This window comes from Alosa sapidissima, chromosome 11 (genome assembly GCF_018492685.1).
Source record: "Alosa sapidissima isolate fAloSap1 chromosome 11, fAloSap1.pri, whole genome shotgun sequence".
NCBI classification, from domain to species: Eukaryota; Metazoa; Chordata; class Actinopteri; order Clupeiformes; family Clupeidae; genus Alosa; species Alosa sapidissima.
This window is the reverse complement of record NC_055967.1, coordinates 2,236,353-2,255,563: the sequence shown is the minus strand read 5'-3', so window position 1 is coordinate 2,255,563 and position 19,211 is coordinate 2,236,353. Positions and strand designations below refer to the sequence as shown.

Sequence of the window (19,211 nt, the reverse complement as noted above, 5' to 3'; positions counted from 1 at the left end):
CCTATTCTGTTTTCATTTATTTTGTGATTATATAATCAAATGGCACTCATGATAACTTGAAATAGAAGGACAGAAGATAGGTGGTTGATGTCCAAGCACGAATTTCACGAGACAAATTAGAACAAACTGTTCCGGTAAAAATAATCTTGCCATGTTTAAAATGCTGCACTTTTTCCCTTCATAGCCTATCTCTGGCAATTCATTTTTGGATGACTGTAGATAGTTGTATTTTAGCCTACGTCTAAATACGTGTAGACAGTAGGCTACACCATTAGGCCATCTTGAGAATAAAAGGCTTCACAGCTGCTAAAGATCATCCTCCACAACCACGAGGATAGGTAGGCTAAACGGTCGTTCGTCGCCTTTTTGCTTCTTATTGTAAAACCAACTGTTAGGGCCTACGAGTGGTCGGCATCCCGGTCAATATTTGATATTAAAATTTCAATTTTGAAGCTATTTGTAACTATGTGTAGCCTATGCAACCCGACTGTTGTAGGCTTGCCTACCACTCTCTGCAGTGCCTTGCCTACCATAGACTGTATATATAGAACTGGACAGTGTGGCTGCATTCTGCAGTGTTCTATCAAAGATTCTATAGTTAACTAAGATGAATCATAAGACGATTCACCAATGGAACGAAATGGCACTAGTTCAGGACTCCTAAATAGGCGTGTCAAAACATAAACTTTTCTCTGAATAAGCAATAATAAAATATACATATAATTTTGTATACTATTTTACAGACATTGTTTGTGTGTGATGCCAATGAAACACTCTTTCAGACACGGAATGAATAATTTCATTTTGCCCCGTTAACCCAGCTAGCTAGCCGGAAAAAGAGAGAGATCAAAATGAGGGGGAAACAGCTGCTAAACTTCTTTCCAAAGAAAGGTGAGCACAAACGTTAAAACACGAAATCCCATGGTGTTAAACTGCTTGAATATCATCGCAATCGAATTTAGACAACCCATTGAAAGAGCGGAAAATACACTTTCCTAGGTTAGCCTACACAGGTAATCTGAGGTATCTCGTGATCCACCTCTATCTCCATCTCTTTCAGAAGGACTTGGAGCCAGGCGCCAGCTTGATTCATGCCCTATATGGCAAGCCATTTTAACATTTACCCGCTAGACTGGATATGTATTGCAGATATCTGTAATTCAGTTTTGCCTAGTCAAAACGAACATTTTAGATATCCGCAATTGAATTCTTCCTATCCATAATTGTCATTTCAGATATCCACAAAGACATTCTTCCTAGGACAAATCACGCTACATTTGCCATTCATTTCTATGGTATGGCAAGCGATTTTAACATTTACCCGCTAAGATTGACTATCTGGAATTAACATTGTAGATATCAACAACGTCTTTCTGACTAGTCGCAAATACATTTTGGATAGTTGGAATTGTCATTCAAGATATCTGTAACGTAATTGTGACTAGTCGAAACGTCAGATAGAGATATCTGTAATGTAGTTTTGACTAGGCAAAACTGAATTACAGATATCCGTCATCACGTCATTGAAAACAACATTCAACTCGTCACACATCTTAAATGACAATTGCAGATATCTTTAATTCAGTTTTGACTAGGCAGAATGAAAGGTGAAGATATCTCAAACGTCATTATGACTAGTGCAAATTATTGTGCAAGACGTTGCTCTTTAGATCCGTAGCAGAGGCTATGAGCAGAGCCCGTGTACTTATTAGACATTCTCCGTAGGCTAATTTCCCCTCCCCAACATAATCGAAGAAGAAGTGGGCTTATTTCCTTATTTCTATGAATGGAAGAAGAAGAAGCAGTCATGGCTGTAATGTCTTGTTGACATCTAAAATAACTAAAACTCAGGGACACCGTGTGGTTTATTAGACTCTCACGTTATCAACTGGCTTGATCTCTGTTTCGTAGCCTACATAAATTAGTAGGCCTAGGCTACTAAATGCACCAGCACCATCTACAGGAAACTCCATTCATAATGGTGTTGGCTGTAATCGAAAAAACCAAAGCAACATTGAATCATCAATTCTTGCTGCCAGCTCCTGTCTTGCATAGGCTGCAGCATTAAAAAGACGATTAAAAACTCCTTCGCCCTCTGGCTGCTCTGACATGGTGCTAATTAGTGCTAATTACAAAGTTACCAGTTAACAGGTGCTATGTGATTTGATGATTTGAATAACAACACGCTCTGCTCCCGCCTAAAGTGGGATCCGGGCCTAATTTGCATTGCAATACAGATATCTCTAACGTCATTTCGCCTAGTCAAAACTCTAATTCAAGATACCTATAATTAGATTTTCACTAGGCAGAATCAAAGTTATAGATATCTCCAATTTCAGATATCTCTAATCAAAACTCATTCAAGATATCTATAACTTGATAATAGATATCTACAATCAAATTATGACTATCCCTAACTTCAGTTTGAGATATCTACAACGTCATTTTGACTATTCATAATTCCATTTACAGATATCTACAATGTCATTTCGCCTAGTCAAAACTTAATTCAAGATATCTGAAAAGGAACATGTAGATTATCTTGAATTGAGGTGAATTAAAGATATCTTCAACTGGAGTAATGACTAGTCAGAATCAAATTGTAGATATCTCTAACTGGAATTGCAGATATCCGTAATTCACATAGTGGATATCTGCAACTGAATATGTATATTGTATTATATATTGTAGATATCCGTAATGATAAACCCCATGAAATGAATGCCAATTGTGGCGTCATTTGTCCTAGGAAGAATGTCTTTGTGGATATCTGAAATGACAATTATGGATAGGAAGAATTCAATTGCGGATATCTAAAATGTTCGTTTTGACTAGGCAAAACTGAATTATAAATATCTGCAATACATATCCAGTCTAGCGGGTAAATGTTAAAATCGCTTGCCATACTATGGGGTTTATCATTACGGATATCTACAATTCAGTTGCAGATATCATCTATGTGAATTACGGATATCTGCAATTGAATTGTAGATATCTGTATTTCCAGTTAGAGATATCTACAATTTGATTCTGACTAGTCATAACTCCAGGTGAAGATATCTTTAATTCACCTCAATTCAAGATATCTACATGTTCCTTTTCAGATATCTTGAATTAAGTTTTGACTAGGCGAAATGACATTGTAGATATCTGTAAATGGAATTATGACTAGTCAAAATGACGTTGTAGATATCTCAAACTGGAGTTAGTGATTGTACATAATTTGATTGTAGATATCTATTATCAAGTTATAGATATCTTGAATGAGTTTTGATTAGAGATATCTGAAATTGGAGATATCTATAACTTTCATTCTGCCTAGTCAAAATGTAATTATAGATATCTTGAATTAGAGTTTTGACTAGGCGAAATGACGTTAGAGATATCTGTATTGCTATGCAAATTAGTCCCGCATCTTACTTTAGGCGGAGACAGAATGTCTAATAACGGGGTCTGCTCATAGGCTCTGCTACGGATCTAAAGAGCAACGTCTTGCACAATAATTTGCACTAGTCATAATGACGTTTGAGATATCTTCACCTTTCATTCTGCCGAGTCAAAACTGAATTAAAGATATCTGCAATTGTCATTTAAGATGTACGACGAGTTGAATGTTGTTTTCAGTGACGTGATGACAGATATCTGTAATTCAGTTTTACCTAGTCAAAACTAAATTACAGATATCTCTATCTGACGTTTCGACTAGTCACAATTACGTTACAGATATCTTGAATGACAATTCCAACTATCCAAAATATAATTGCGACTAGTCAGAAAGACGTTGTTGATATCTACAATGTTAATTCCAGATAGTCAAATAAAAGTAAATGTTAAAATCGCTTGCCATATGCCCTATGGTAGGCTACATTAGGCAAATGAAAATTGAGCGGAAGTACGTAGGAGGGCGGAGCCAGGCTAAGGCTACATGCTGATGCCACTGTAGTGGTTCCGTGCGTAATTTTTTCCCTTCCTTTAGGTTGTCGTTAGTCTTACCTTTTTTTTTTTTTTTTTACTCAGTAACGGATGGGATTTGTGATGTAGCGAAGTACAATACTTCACTCAAAATATAATGTAAAAATACACAAAAAAAACTACTCAATACAGTAATGTGAGTAAATGTAATTTGTTACTTTCCGCCTCTGTGTGTAGGTAGCCCTTACAATAGCCATGTTTACATGGACAGTTTTTTTGTCATTCCGATTAAACTATTACGATTTAAAAATGTGTGCCATCTGTTTACATGGGGTACGTTCTATTCCGATCAGGTGCTCTCAAGCGCTTTAGAATCTTTGATCGGAATAGCCGTTGTTGCCTACTCTTCCTTGAGAAGATACAGCAGTCAATCCGAATGACTATATACATGGGTGTTCATTTGGAATAGGAGCGGGCTACACCACCTCTTTCATTCCGATTAAAATTCTGATTGGATCAGGCATTTTCATTCCGATTGAGGTGTTTATATGACAAATTTTATTCCGATTGAGCCATTATTCTGTTTCTAATCGGAATAGAAGTGTCCATGGAAACGTGGCTGCTGACTAAGATGAGAGCTCTAAATTAACCCTTAGAACTCCAGCCATTTTTTGCATTACGTAAGGGTATAGAACGTATGAATGTATAGAACGCCGGTCATTATTGGGAAAATAAGTCCCGACAGGGCGAACCGACACTATGATCCGACAGAACAACATAAATCAGCCAGTTTTAAAAAAACATCAGCACTTCTACCTCCACCTCAGTGGTAGTGGGGGAGGGGCATGAGAGTTGTAAACATTCAACATTTTGGCTAAGTGCCCTCAATCTGTCAGACTTGCCAACTGCAGCTTTAATTTTAAATGTGAATAATATAATGTGAACTTTCATATAAAGGTACAGTCAGCAATTGCACATAATGTTGTGTTTGTTTATGTTCATATTTAAATTTCTTAGCAGACACTTTTGTCCAAAACAATGCATATTGTATTTTAACCAAGGACCAGTTTTCAGAGCCATGGGCTGCCTAAAGAAGCCTTTTGTTTTTTTAACAATGTACTCACAGGATGGGCAGCTATTGGATCGTGAGGAGATATATGGGCTTAAAATTGCCTATGATCGCTGACTGCACCTTTAGTATTCTAGAAGTGTTTGGAAATTGCACTGCAATGTAATTAGCTGTATTATACCCTTGCACTGAATATGCCTACATTCATATTTGAATTTATGACTTTCTGTGATTAATATCTAATTATTTTCCCATTGTGTAGCTTTACAGAGTTGAAGTCTTATTCAATGGAAGGAAACATTATGTTCTTCGGCGCCACAGTGATTTCCAGAACCTCCACAGAAAGGTGACATACTCTTGGAACAAAACCTAAATTGTAGGGGATATGTAAGAAACTATGAAGCATTCAGGCTTGCACACCAAGGTTATTAAGCACCTCAGTGCATTATTTTCTACTTTCTGAATTCTGTGTTGTACTGCCCCTTGCACTGTGGTTGGAAGCTTCCTTATGTTAATGTGCAGATATTATTGACATACAGTATGTTCCAATATAAATGAAACTAAATATAACTTTTTTCTTTATTTTTTCTTCATAAATTGACCAATCGCTAAACCCTGCTCATAAGCTAATAGCAGTTCGCCACCAGCCACACTCGGACAACCTCAACCTCAGCCAAACTCCTATTGGATCATGTGCTTTCAATGGGTGGGGCTTAGCGATCAATTTTACAATGCAGGGATTTAAATATTTGCAGTAGACTACTATTATGTCTATCTCTGACTATCTCTGTCTCTGAACAGTCTGGTGTTGCACGGTGCACCAATACTACAAAAGAATTGCGATATCCTGAAATGAAAAATGTCACAATACCCAATTTTATTAGTAGCGATACTTTTAAGAATGGCCGTGTTCTTCTGAAGTAACATGCGTGTGTGCTAGGTATGCTTAGTGCCTCCCCTAGCCTGTGCGTCTTTTCTCCTCACACACGTTATTAGCAGTCGTGCCATAAACAGCAAGGCTAGTTAAAGTGATAGTGATAAATAATAGTCAAGTTGATTTGCTCTCTCAAGTTTGTGTTGCTAACCTACCTACTGTAGGCTATGGGATTTAGGTCATTTAGGCTTACTGTTGAGTTTAATGTCAGAAATAGGCTACGCAACCTTGGCAAACTTTTACATCTGGAGAGCTCCTTGCTTACTATCCCGCTAGCTCAGGTCATGTCTGTCGTTTGTATAGTGCTCACTAAAATCATAAATGAACATTGCAAGACACTTATCTCTTTCATGATCCCAGAAAGATTTTCTTCGACGTTAGTTTTTTGAACATGCATTTTATCTAATGACACAGAAATCTATCTATCTATCAGATTTCTCCAACTCATTTTGACCTTATGTTTTTTTGGCAGCTCAAGAAAATTCTGATGATTCCTGAGTTTCCAAGCAAAAGGAATCCTCACCTCAGAACCAAGCCCTTGGATCAAAGGAGACAGGAGCTAGAAATTTACATACAGGTATGGTATACGTAGGACGTAATGTAGGAATGCAGGCACATCTATATAGTGCAACAAGTGCCGGATACTAACAAATACAATGGAAAACAGGAGAAGAGATATCCGCACACTGTCTTCTTTGCTCCCAGTATAGTTTAATGAGTACAACATTTCGACTACTCAGGTCTATGTCTGGTACATCAACCAGAGCATATGATTGGTAAGGACTAGGGTTGGGCACCGAAACACGGTTCTAATATGGCACCGGTGCCGACACAAACGGTATAACTGCATCGAATAACAACGTGGATTTCGGTGCTTAAATAGCTTTTTTTTTTTTTTTATACGAAGCATCACTGCATGTCATGCGCCATCTCTAACGTCTTGCTCTGATAGCAACACATCCAGATACAGTTAGCTAACATATGATAAACACTGGATGTATAAACCAGAGGGGTGCACCACATAGGCGAGTGGACAGTATTTGACAGCTTGCGTGAGCCCAAGTAAAGCGGTATCGCGAGCTCCTGTCAAAATCTAGCAGTGGGCCTACACACAAGCAAAAGGCTATGAAACAACATCAACAGTAGGCTAGCCTATACGTTACACAATATCCTTGCTAATGCGCTAACTGACATTTATTTGAAATGTTATCAGCAAAGTTGTAAGGTGAAAACTTTATTTCAAGGTGTGTTAAACAACATAATGGCATGATATTAATCTTTCATGTGCATGAGGCCCATAGCATCACAATGAATATGAAGATCATGTTAAAAGTTAGCTGGCAAAAACATAAATATGTAGGTTACATACCTGATGTCACTGAGCTGTCAAAGAGGCTACGAAACCATCTCCGTACGTTATCGCTAATTAAACTCAGCTGACTGGTGTTAGCGCAATGCCATAGTTGCTGTTAAAATGCCTACTAGGCTAGCGCTGGGAATCTAAACACTTCAACACCGACATGTAGCCTAACATGTTCAAAACTACTGCGTGTTATGGGTTAAGACATGACATTTCTTGAAGCATTTGGGAACACACTGAATTAACTGGAAAGTAGAGTCCCTGTTAGATTAGCTTGCTTGCAAATGCCGTTGTCCATGACCTGGCAGTTTTCTGGCAAGCGGTTTTAACATACCTTATGGCAAACCGCCTACACTGGGTAAACTTGAAAGCAGAGCTTACCATTGTGTGTGCATGCATGGCAAGCTGTTTTAACATTTAAATGTATTATTCGTAGGAGCAATGAGATATTGATAGTAAATTGAATATAACAGTTCAATTTCATGTTCAATTTTGTCTTATCAATAAAAAAAAAGCAATTCATGCTTTAGACCATTTTAATTTAAAACATTTTAAAAACAAAGTACCGGTTCAGGCACCGTTTCGGCACCGGCACAGTTTTAAAATATCGATTTAGCACCGGTATCGGATAAAACCCAAATGATACCCAACCCTAGTAAGGACATATATGTAAGGAACTGGGTGGAGCCCCTAATCAATCAATCATCCCATCAGAGCGTCACACATAAGAGATAGAAGGTTATGTGGAATTCTTGACAAGTCACACTGAGACATACAGTACAACTAGGTAAAAGACAACACATTACACACTACAAAGAGGTTTAATATCAAACTCCTCATTCAAACCAAATGGGGCCAGAGTGTTAAAGGCATATGTGCTTCGTATTGTAGAAGTAACCGCTCATGGCGCAGCTGGTTGACAAATAGAACGCAAACAGCTCGTATTTTTACCACTGACTTGACGTCACTGACAAGCTCCGAGTTTGCTAAAAGACAAATAGAACGCAGCATAATTCGCTCTCTGGGGAACGCCACTGTCAAAGAATTCACTCCTCAACAGGTTAAGAAAAAACATATTATATTGTTATATTTTTGTCTCAAGAGATTGCCGTCAGGAAGGTAAATTTTTCTATGAACAAGATTGTCTGCAATATAGTGATGTCAGAACTTTAGTGGTGTGGCACTATGATTTAGCAATTTGAAAAACAATTTCATGACCATTTCATTGTACAGATTATGAATAGCATTATCTACTATGGTGGCCCCTGTTCTTGATAGGCTAGGCACTTCCCTTTGAGCCCCTTTAAAACTTCACAACTTACTTAAGAAATTAAGGATTTTTCTAAAATGTTCCAGTATGACATAAAAAATGCTGTCACCTTTTTGGTGAATTAGCTTACACATCTTTACCGGGGGTGCCAATAGTTTTGGAGGGCTCTGTATGTAGTTGCTACTACATATGGTAGTAGTATCTTGAGGAGAAACTACTAATGTTTTAAATATTATGGACTACTCTTGGGCACAATAGCATGTTTTCTTTCCCCCCCTTCTATCCAGGAGATCTTACAACAAAATGAAGCTGTTCCCCAAGAACTTTTGGATTTCCTTCAGATCAAGCATTTCCACTTGATGAACAAAGCTGACAGCACTGAGTATGTGGATGAATGGTACACAGTTACACAAGAACACACATCAATAAATAGTGGGGTCAAGAAAGTCAAGAATTGTGATTTACAGTGGGTACTACTTCAAATTCTCCGGTTTCACGTGTGATTCTTATGTGACCTCACGCGTGAATCACACGTCTTTTATTTATATTTTCCCAGTGAAGCTGCAATGAACCAAACAACCACCAGATGGCACTTGTGAGCAGGGTTAGGAACGTCGGCTTTTGCCGCTTTGAGTCTATATGCGCCAGAATGCTACAGTATGTACCATAAATTTAGCCTACCCAACGTTTTTTTCAGTTGTTTCCACAATATTACCCTCTGATGAGCTTTCATTTCTATGGCTGATTGGCCAGGCGACAGTCCCAGATTTGCACTATAATCAAACAATCCAAAAGTGAATTACCGGTAGGCCTACATCCCGAAGCAAACAGAAAATCTTCTGTTTTTTAAAATATAGGCTAGCCTACCAATACGCTGCTCCAAACGACATGCAGTCTCACGATAGAATTTGTTATTGTTTTTGAAGGTGTCTTTGTTATTTTATGAAGAGGTATCTGGCTGTTTTGTTTGTTTTACTTTCATTAAGCTCATGAAAATTAAATTTTGACTGCTAAAAACACCATTTTACCTGAACATTGCCTACCTGCACTTCACTGCTTGACACTACCCCACATCCACATGGAGAAATGTCGCACGTTAACAATGGAGAGAACCTTCCAGAACCTTCCAATTATTTATTGTGCGAATGGGTTAGCAAAACCATAGCTTTTGGTGAACGGAGATGCAAATCATCAGCCTAATTCATTTGTTTGCGCAACAGCCCGTTCTCTAGCGAGAATGAAATAAATGTTTTAAAAACTGTGTCATCACCAGGCTATTTGCTACTATAGGCCTACAACAGTCTAATTTCGCGACCTGTTATTTCTATTTTTGGATTAGACTAGATGAGACTCACAGCAAGGATCCACTTAGTTCGTTGTTTTGAATAACCATAGCTGTCAACATTGAGCTTTGAAAATAAGGGAGATTTCCCGGGTTTCTCACGCAGAATACGGGAAAATGTCAACATTCGTCCCCCAACGTTGGAAGGGTTGCAGTATTAGTCCGTTTCATAATTGCAAGCTCGTGCATTGGTCAGCTAAACAATACAACAAAGTAGCCTACTTTATTTACGCCTAACAACAGCCTATATTAATTTGGTCAAACTTTATACAGCCCTAGCAAGGTTAAAGTTCTGTAGCCTAATCGATGGCCCTGTGCGCTGTCATTCTCTCTCCTGCGCAAACAAAATGTGTGTGTTCCAAGTAGCCTAGTGCGTAATTCTTCTTCATAAAGTTGAACAAATGCATTTGGTTATTTTAGAGAGAAAATATAAATAGCCTGTCATGCAGTTTATGTGCCACAGTGCAGAGTTGGAAAGTTATGGTAGGCCAACTTGGAGTGAATATGGGGGAATTCTTTCTCTACTCGTAGCTGAGTAGCCTGGTAGGCCGATACACACAGTGTGTGCGGCCGTACACTATGCAGGTGCCACTGAATCGTGCTCTCACGACAACCACACTGTCATCTTAAATAGTCTCACTGTCGCCTTCAAGCAAGCAAAACGATGCTTTGAAAACATCTGTTTCGTTGGAAGGGCAAGGGTGTAGCAACAGGACAACAGTACAGAGACTGACAAGTCCGATGGTAGAGCTAATGTTATGAGATTGTTAAAATACAAGGATACAAGGAAGTTTATTGTCACATGCATATAGTTACTGGAAGTAAGAAATGCAGTGAAATTATGTCTGGTGTCAGCCTATTTGTGCATTTATGGGGGGGGGGGGGGTGGTAAAAAGTGCAGTAGAAGAGGGGTTTAGTAGATTAAGTGGCAAGGGCTGCATAAGAAAGGTGGGGGAGGATTGGGATTGGGGGGGGGGGGCACCAACAAGGAGCACCCAAGAGCAACAGGGGCAAGGAAAAACTCCCTTACCAAGGAAGAAACCTTGGGCAGATCCACAGCTCAAGGGGCTAACCCAACTGCCAGGGGTCTTGGTGTGTGTGTTGGGGGGATGACAGGGGAGATGGGATAGTGGGCTGTGTATGTGGGGAGAGGGCAGTTTGCAATATGTGTGTTGGAGAAGCTTCCTCATGAGACAATGTGCTGTGTATTGGGGGGGGGGGGGGGGGAGTGTGCTGTAAGTATGTTGGGGATGTGTGTTGGCACTGGCGCCTTAATGCAGGGGCTTACCGCCTCGACCAATGAGGTTCCTCCTAATAATAATAATGATAATCAATAATAATAAACGGCGTGTCCGTATTCGCGGCGTCATTAGCCTACTCTGGAGCTAGCCTAAATAATTGAGCACATCGTACTGCATCCATGCAGAGGCCCCCTTTGTCTTCTCCAATTCTAGAGTGTAACAAAATGTAACAAAACGTAATAAATCCTAACGGGTGTAGAGGAGCTAGAGGAGAGGCTGAAACTGACTGACAAACTTATCATACAAACTCTGGAGATAACGTGGGTAGGATTGAAACGATAAACGAATGACGTGGATTTCTGTAACTGTCCATGAAAACAGAAGGCATAGCAGGTAAATATCGTAGCAAATAGCCTGGAAATGAAACGGCTTTAAAAACATGTATTTCACTTGTCTCATTGGAGTGAACGCAGAACATAGGCTGTGGCGCAAATAAATGAATTAGTGATTTGCATCTCCGTTCACCAACATCTAAGTTTGTGCTAACCCATTCGCACATATAATAGTCTATGTTATGTTTTCTCCATTGTTAACGTGAGATATGTCTCCATGTAGTGTAGTGATAATGCATAAGGTAGCCATGTTCACGTCACATGAGCCAGCTTGTTCTGTAGGCTAAAAGTAGGGGCTTAAAAAACATATAGCCCAGGGGCCTCGGGTGGTATTAAGGCGCCCCTGTGTGTTGGAGAAGCTTCCTGATGAAATAATGTGCTGTGTAGGTAGGGGAGGGGGGGGGGGGGGTGCAGTGTACTGCAAGTATGGTGAAGGGACTTACTATTTCAGAGTACTGTATGTGGGTGGATGACAAATAAGCCTGAAAAAAGGAATTTAAAAAAACTTCAAATATCATCCCTAAAAAGTGTTTATATGTGTTGCTGTATCTCTAAACTTGACTAATATACATTTTTAAAAAAAAAAAAAGAAGTGAAATATATATTTATATGTCAATTTGTCATGTTAGTGCCTAAAATTGTCATATGGTGTGACGTGAAAATAATTTGTAATAAAATGAAAATTAGATACTTTTTTCTACTTTAATTTATGTCACTGTACATTTTAATCACGTTTGCTTTGATTTGCAACATTTCCTTATGAATATTTAGAAGAAAAACCTAAAATTTAACAAGTTATTTTGTCAAGGTGGAGAATGCTCCTAAGTGTAACCAGATATTTTAGCTTAATTCTGATATTTCTTGTAAGAACTCACTCAAAATTCTTGAGGTTCTTGCAGATACCATTTCCTTTATGTGCTATTGATGTTTTAATGATTTTTCAATTATAAAGTCTTTTTTGTGACATTATTTAATGTCACACCAAATGACATGGTGTCACGCCATATGATGAACTGCACCACTCCACCATGTGTCAGAGCAAAACAGGGTTTTTAATGACAATAAAATCATTAACAATGAATTCTGAAGTCACTCTATGAATGGTGTATGCGTGTAACAGCAAAATAGATGAAAGTTTAGTATTTATTTTTTAAACTTACATGGCATGGTAACATAAAAGAAAAAAGTATGAGAAATATGAATTGTACAGATACATTTTTTTCCCAATTATCACAGATTTAACAAAAAACATATAATATATGAATTTAAAACATATTTTTACAAGAACTTTTATGTAAAAATGCAATTTGGTCATATGGTGTGACAGAAATGTCATATAGTGTGACTTGAAAAAAGCTGTCACACCATATGATGCAGCGTCACACTATATGACATTTTGACAGTTAAGCTAATTTTCTAGACAGTTAAATACAGCTAACTATTATTTAACATTTAACATGCAACTGACCACATGGCAGCAGTGCTTTTTAAGAATTCATGAAGAATATTTGTGGAAAATAGCTACTTTTTAGGCAAATGATGTCACACCATAAGACACTAAAATTTGGCCACGATTGATGATGTCCAATTCAAAGCTTTTTATATAAAAATCTAAAAAGCAGAACTCACCTCTTGACCATGCCAATTACTCCTGACATTCTATTGTTACTTCCTGATTAAGCAGGGTCCTCTTCACAATAATAATGTCCAAATGAATGCCCAGTCAAAATATACAATATAGTGTCACGCCATATGACAACCATTTTATGGACAAAATATATTTGATTATAACTTAGTTGGACAGCATGCATAAACATCAAAACTTTTTGTGGTTGTAAAAAACATCCAATTATTTTATATGCATGGTAAAACTTTAAAGTAATTATACTTTTTATTTGATATACACTCTTTTTAGGAAGTTCGCACACATGGTGGACAGTCACACCATATGACATTTTTTATGTTTGGATGATTATTTTAAGTCAAAAGTGAAATACAAATCCAATAAATTTAATATGACAGAACTTGAACCTACCAGACCTACAACATTTCCATATCAATTCTTAACAATTGCCATTTTTTATAAGTGTGTGACACATGGACAGTCTGAATTCTGCTATTTGTCATCTACCCATGTATGATGTATGTGAGTGATGACAGTGAAGATGTGTGTGTGGGCGGGAGGGGAGTGGAGCAGTGACTGTGTGTGTGTGTGTGTGTGTGTGTAGTGTGTGTGTGGGTAGGTGGGGGCAGTGTGCTGTAAGTATGTAGAGGATGTGTGTTGGAGAAGATCCTGAAGACAATGTGCTGTGTATGTGGGGGGGGGGGGGGCAGTGTGCAGCAAGTATGTAGAGGAGGCTTACTGTAGCAAGCAGTGTGCTGTATGTATGTGAGGTGATGACAGTGATGATGTAAGTGTGTGTGTTGGGAGGGGGGGGGGGGGCAGGGACTTACTATTGCAAGCAGAGTACTGTATGTAATGTATGTGAGTGATGACAGTGAAGATGTGTGTGTGGGCGGGAGGGGAGTGGAGCAGTGACTGTGTGTGTGTGTGTGTGTGGGTAGGTGGGGGCAGTGTGCTGTAAGTATGTAGAGGATGTGTTTTGGAGAAGATCCTGAAGACAATGTGCTGTGTATGTGGGGGCGGGGGGGGGCAGTGTGCAGCAAGTATGTAGAGGAGGCTTACTGTAGCAAGCAGTGTGCTGTATGTATGTGAAGTGATGACAGTGATGATGTAAGTGTGTGTGTTGGGGATGGGGGTGGGGTGGGGGGGGGGGGCAGAAAGGCTAGGCAATCAAGGACATGGGTAGATGGAGGAGAAATCAAAAATAATAAATAAAAAGTGTGCAAAAGTTGGAGAAAGTCAGATATGTGTGTGTGTGTGTGTTTTGACGTGTGATGAAAAAAGTCAGTATAGTGTGAGTTCAGAGTTCAGATGGCCTGGGGATAAAAACTTCTCCTGAGTCTCTCAGTTCTGGCTTTGTGACTACATAGGCGTCTTCTTGATTTCAGCGGTAGGAATAAATCCATTGTTAGGATGAGAAGAGTCCTTCAGAATCTTTTGGGGCGACAGAAATCAACAATCAAACAAGCCACTTTCATTTTTTGCTGTTTTCATTAATACAAAAGATGGGTGACCCCCCCTTCTAGACAAAAAAAAAGTTAGGTGACCCTCCCCTCAACAAAGAATAAAAAGACATGACCCTCCCCTATTTTCCTCCGGTGACCCCGTTTATAAATAACGAACGGTCCCTAATTATTTGTGAAATATTCCTCCTTTTGTTTTCTTTATCATTACACAACTTTTTCAGCATTTTGTTACCCCTCTCCCAACTTTTTTTTAAACATGTTGCTGGTATCAAATTCAAAATTAACATACAATTTCCATGAAATAGTCAAATTTGATATGTTGTCTGTGTCCTTTTTGCAACTAAATATGAGTTTAAGAGATTTTCAGATTATTAGATTCTGTTTTTATTCAAATTTTACACAACGTCCCAACTTTTTCTGTTTTGGGGTTGTATGAAGTCAAATGCCATGTCATGCCGGTAATAGTTTAAAAGTTTCAATAAAAGGTAGTTTCGTGCTATCCTCAGGCAAACAAAGAAACAGTGGGTATTATGATTATTATTACAGTTGTTATCATAATGTGGAACGGTTTGAGAAAGGTAAAAGGGAATGTATGATGGGAACCGTTTAGAATCAACTGAAAGACGCATGCGGCAGTCTGTATTGAACCACTCCTCAACTTATTTGATTGCATTTTATTATGTGTTATGTGCATGTCAACAAAAAATCAAGGCATTATACTTTCTTATTTTTCTAATTATCAGCGAAGCTTGCATCACCACTGATTCTAAAAATATATATTTACTGAAAGTCTAGGTAGCCTAATCTGAATTTTGCCTTAGTTATTTTTGTTTTATTCGTTTATTTGTTTTAAGTGTTATAGTGGAGAAATTGAACAAACACTGTGTAATCTTTCCTTTTTTCTCATAGCTGTCAACTGATTCAACATTGTGTGGTGACATTTGCCAAAGATCCCTTTTTTCTGGATGCATGCCAAGGTAAGCCTCCTGAATTTCCTTTGGGTCGAAACCATAATACCCTTCTGTTTGTTTCCAACTTCCTAAGCATATGAACAGTATGCATTACATTAGTTCATCATATACCTTCTGTATATACATTTTGTATAGTATGATACAATGCACAGTTCTCTTTCAGTCAAACCCTCAACCCTCAACAACCTTTAGCTTATAGCATGCCTGATGGTAGATTCACTAAACACTGTTTAACTACTTAATTTGACAAAAAATGGGCAATCACACACCCACATTACTGGCTATGACTATGGCATGTTAGTAGGCTATAAAGGCATGCATTCTCTTCTTTTTTTCACTTGCACCAGTGACTTCCACAGCAACCCATCACAATTACCTCTGCTAATTGTTTTCACTGTAGCTACAATCACCATTGGAAAATTAAGTGTCCTCAGGATAGTCCAGCTGGCTCCTGGAAAGAGTAGGTTCCAGTATTTTAGATCTATCAAGTTTGTTTGACATTGACTGAAAACATGGCTTTTAACACACATTGTCCATTGCCATGTGTATCCCAACTATTCCAATCACAGACGAGTATGAGCTTCATAGTGTGCCTTGGTACAGAGTAGAGATGCACCGATATGGAAGTTTAGGACCGTTATAACGATAACCGATATTTATCGGTTTGTTGTGGCCGATTCCAATAAGATAACCGATATTACTCTTGAAAAAAAAACTGTCAAAAATTAATTGGGGGCAACATTTAATAAGCATAATTTAGTTGCAGTAATTTTACCTCCCACAAGGACAGACATAACTCATAATAGTCCTCAATGGTACAACAGTCAACAAAATAGATATAGCCTAGGCCTATGTGTGGCTCCATTAAATGAACATGACGTCAATGAGTTGCGAGTGAGTGGCCAGCCACAGTGTGTGAATCATATGGAGTAAACACTCGATGCAGATAAACAGCTAGAAGCTGGGGGGAAAACTAGCGACCAAACCAGTTCACTAGTTCACATTCCGTAATTTGCAAACAGATATAATAGCGGTAGATGGCGGCGAACGGTAAACTTCCTGAAGGTTCTGTCTGTATAAATCGTCTTGTAAATAAGCTACCAGTGCTTTTTCAAAGTTCTCAATGTCTCGTTTTAAATGCCAGGGCCCTCGGAAGTCTACAAATGAAGTGTGGAGCTACTTTGAGCCTCGTAAATGGTGTAAAACAGTGATTTATTTGCATGGCTAGGCCGAAGCCCGAGGCAGCCCCTTTGAAAACCTGTTGGTAGCATCAGCTAACTAGCGCCAGATTTCGGAGTGCAGGGGACAAGCCGAGATGAGCTATGAGACATACGTTCACACTCGGTATCATGTTTCAACACACTTTAGGTCAATATCACACCGGAATTCTCCTTTAAGCCATGACCGAATGCGTGCAAGAGTTGTATACATAATAAACGCCCAGATTTTGGGGTTGCTCCTCTCAAAACGCGTAACTCTCTCTATGCCAATGACAGAGATTTAAGCGAAGGGGAGAATTTGTGCAGAGTGAAATGCGTGTAGTTACGCACTTTTTTTGACTTACGCACTTATACGTATATGGGAGAATTCCCCCCTAAGTCATCTAGTAGCCATGCTAAGAAAATGAATAACGTGCAGAGTGCTCCGAGTTCGAGTTTTGGTGGCGATTTGCCAACAAAACATCACTTTTGTGTTTTTTTCCCTCAATGCTTTCCTAAATATCTTACCTGCAAACTTTCCCTCAGACTGCCTTTGAGATTCATATCCAGAGAATACGGTTACTTCTCTCCTATGCGATGGAAAGTCGCATATCCATTACATCATTTTAAAATGTGTTTTTCGGAGTTAAGTTTATTACTCAGCCGTAAAGTGAGTAATGAGGTTATGACACCAGTCACACAATGTTGTATTTCTCCAAAAATAGAAAAGGTTCATATGAAGGCCTAAAACGCTTCAGATGTAACGTTATTTAATGTCAAAGTGACCCCAAAATGAATGGGGGTCAATGGAATGCTAACTCTTAAATGGTCGACTTCTAGCCTCAAAGCCGCCCATAGGGGGTAAGCTCTCCAAACGTTCGCCTACCCTCTTGCTCAAAACACGTTTCATTCTCCGTTATCAGGCTGAGAGCCTCTCTGTCTTGTCCAAAATCCCGTCCATAAAGCTACCTGGAATGTTAATGTTATGCCTACATTAAGCAAGGGAAATCGCTTAAAAGATTGTTGTTGCCATTTATTTTGCTCGGTTTATAGTTATGGCAACACTTTTCTATAACTCTGTGTACTCTTGAGTTGATATATATATATGTTTTGTTTTGTCTTATTTTGAATTCATCAATTAAGGTATTAGAAGCTTGAATGTGTAATTTTATTTATTAATTTTCCAACAAGAAATTTGTATTCAAATGTGTTATTGTTTAGAATTGTTTATTTATCATTGAAAGGCGTGCTAGGTGCAGCATTATTTAGAGTAGGTATAGAACGCAGTTATTGTTGTCACTGTCTCGGTTAAGGCAGATAGTTTTAAGAGAGGCTTTGCCTAACAAGCCAACAGCATAGCTTATTGTGAAGATTACCAGCAAAGGTATTTATTTTACTTTGGTTTTTATTTAACTTATGTTTGTGCCCTTTGGTTACTATGTAACACCTAAATGGTTACTATGTAACACCTAAAAGAGTAGGTGTTTCAAAACTTTTGACCAGTAGTGTACATGTATATGTATTTTTTTTTTCAGGTCTGCCTGATGTGGTGGTGGATGGTGTCCTTCAGGGTTTGTACCCAAAGGACAACAGAGTCATTATTGGAGCAGACACTACTTGTGACAGTTCGGCTCAGGAAGATCCTGCTCCTCTATCTCTCATCCCATCCATCACTTGAGAGAGGAGCACCTCTTGATATTCAGAAATATTCTAGTGCATAATAGGGCTTCTGTTGTAATGGTTGGTAAAATTGAAAGGTAGATCTCAATTAGTTCAAGTCATTCCAGTTCTGTTTGCAGCAGTGTTTGGAACCCTTTCACATGAGTGAGCCCAGTAAATAAGTGATAAATGATATACAGTTTCTTAAAATGTGGGGGCCATCAAGGTGCTGTTGGTGGGCTATGAGAGGTCAATTACATGTAACTTTTTTTATTTTCAATTATGAAATTTGACTTGTGAGTTATATTTTGTGCTATTAAACACCTCAAATATCTTATGCACATAAGCCCAGTGCATGCTGTCTTCAATAGTCCCCGTTCTGTTTCATTATGTAGGTCTATCAAAATTGTTCTGCGTCCACAGAGAGACGAAATTGACACATTGTGTGTCCACTACAACATAGATCCACAAATCACGTCTTCACCTATGTCTACCTTTTGTCAAGTCCTATATTAGATTATATTAGATGATTAGATTAGATTCAACTTTATTGTCATTGTGCAGAGTACAAGTACAGAGACAATGAAATGCAGTTTGTGTCTAACCAGAAGTGCAAAAAAGCAGAAAAGTGCAATGTGATATAAAAAGTAGTTGGTGCATAGACAGGACAAAAGATATAGTGCAGTGTAGACAGTAATATACAGTTGTTTTCAGAAGGTGGTTTATACATTAAATATAAGTATGTGCAGTGTATTAGCAGTAACTTTATAAG

At 38.5% G+C, this 19,211-nt stretch overlaps 1 protein-coding gene across 3 annotated transcripts in view; it reads left to right on the top strand.

The window, feature by feature from the left end:
* Positions 1-18,785, top strand: part of snx22 (sorting nexin 22) — a 28,669-nt gene extending 9,884 nt beyond the window's left edge. The window contains exons 2-6 of one of the 3 annotated variants that reach the window (XM_042108904.1): positions 5,244-5,327; positions 6,388-6,492; positions 8,836-8,942; positions 15,520-15,587; positions 18,316-18,785. In XM_042108904.1, coding sequence (XP_041964838.1) covers positions 5,244-5,327; positions 6,388-6,492; positions 8,836-8,942; positions 15,520-15,587; positions 18,316-18,458 — 507 coding nt within the window. In that variant the 3' untranslated portion in view covers positions 18,459-18,785. Of the gene's footprint in view, positions 1-5,243; positions 5,328-6,387; positions 6,493-8,832; positions 8,943-15,519; positions 15,588-18,315 lie in introns of all 3 variants that reach the window. The other 2 variants (XM_042108903.1, XM_042108905.1) reach the window with 2 other exon arrangements.
* Positions 18,786-19,211: the final 426 nt, after the last annotated feature.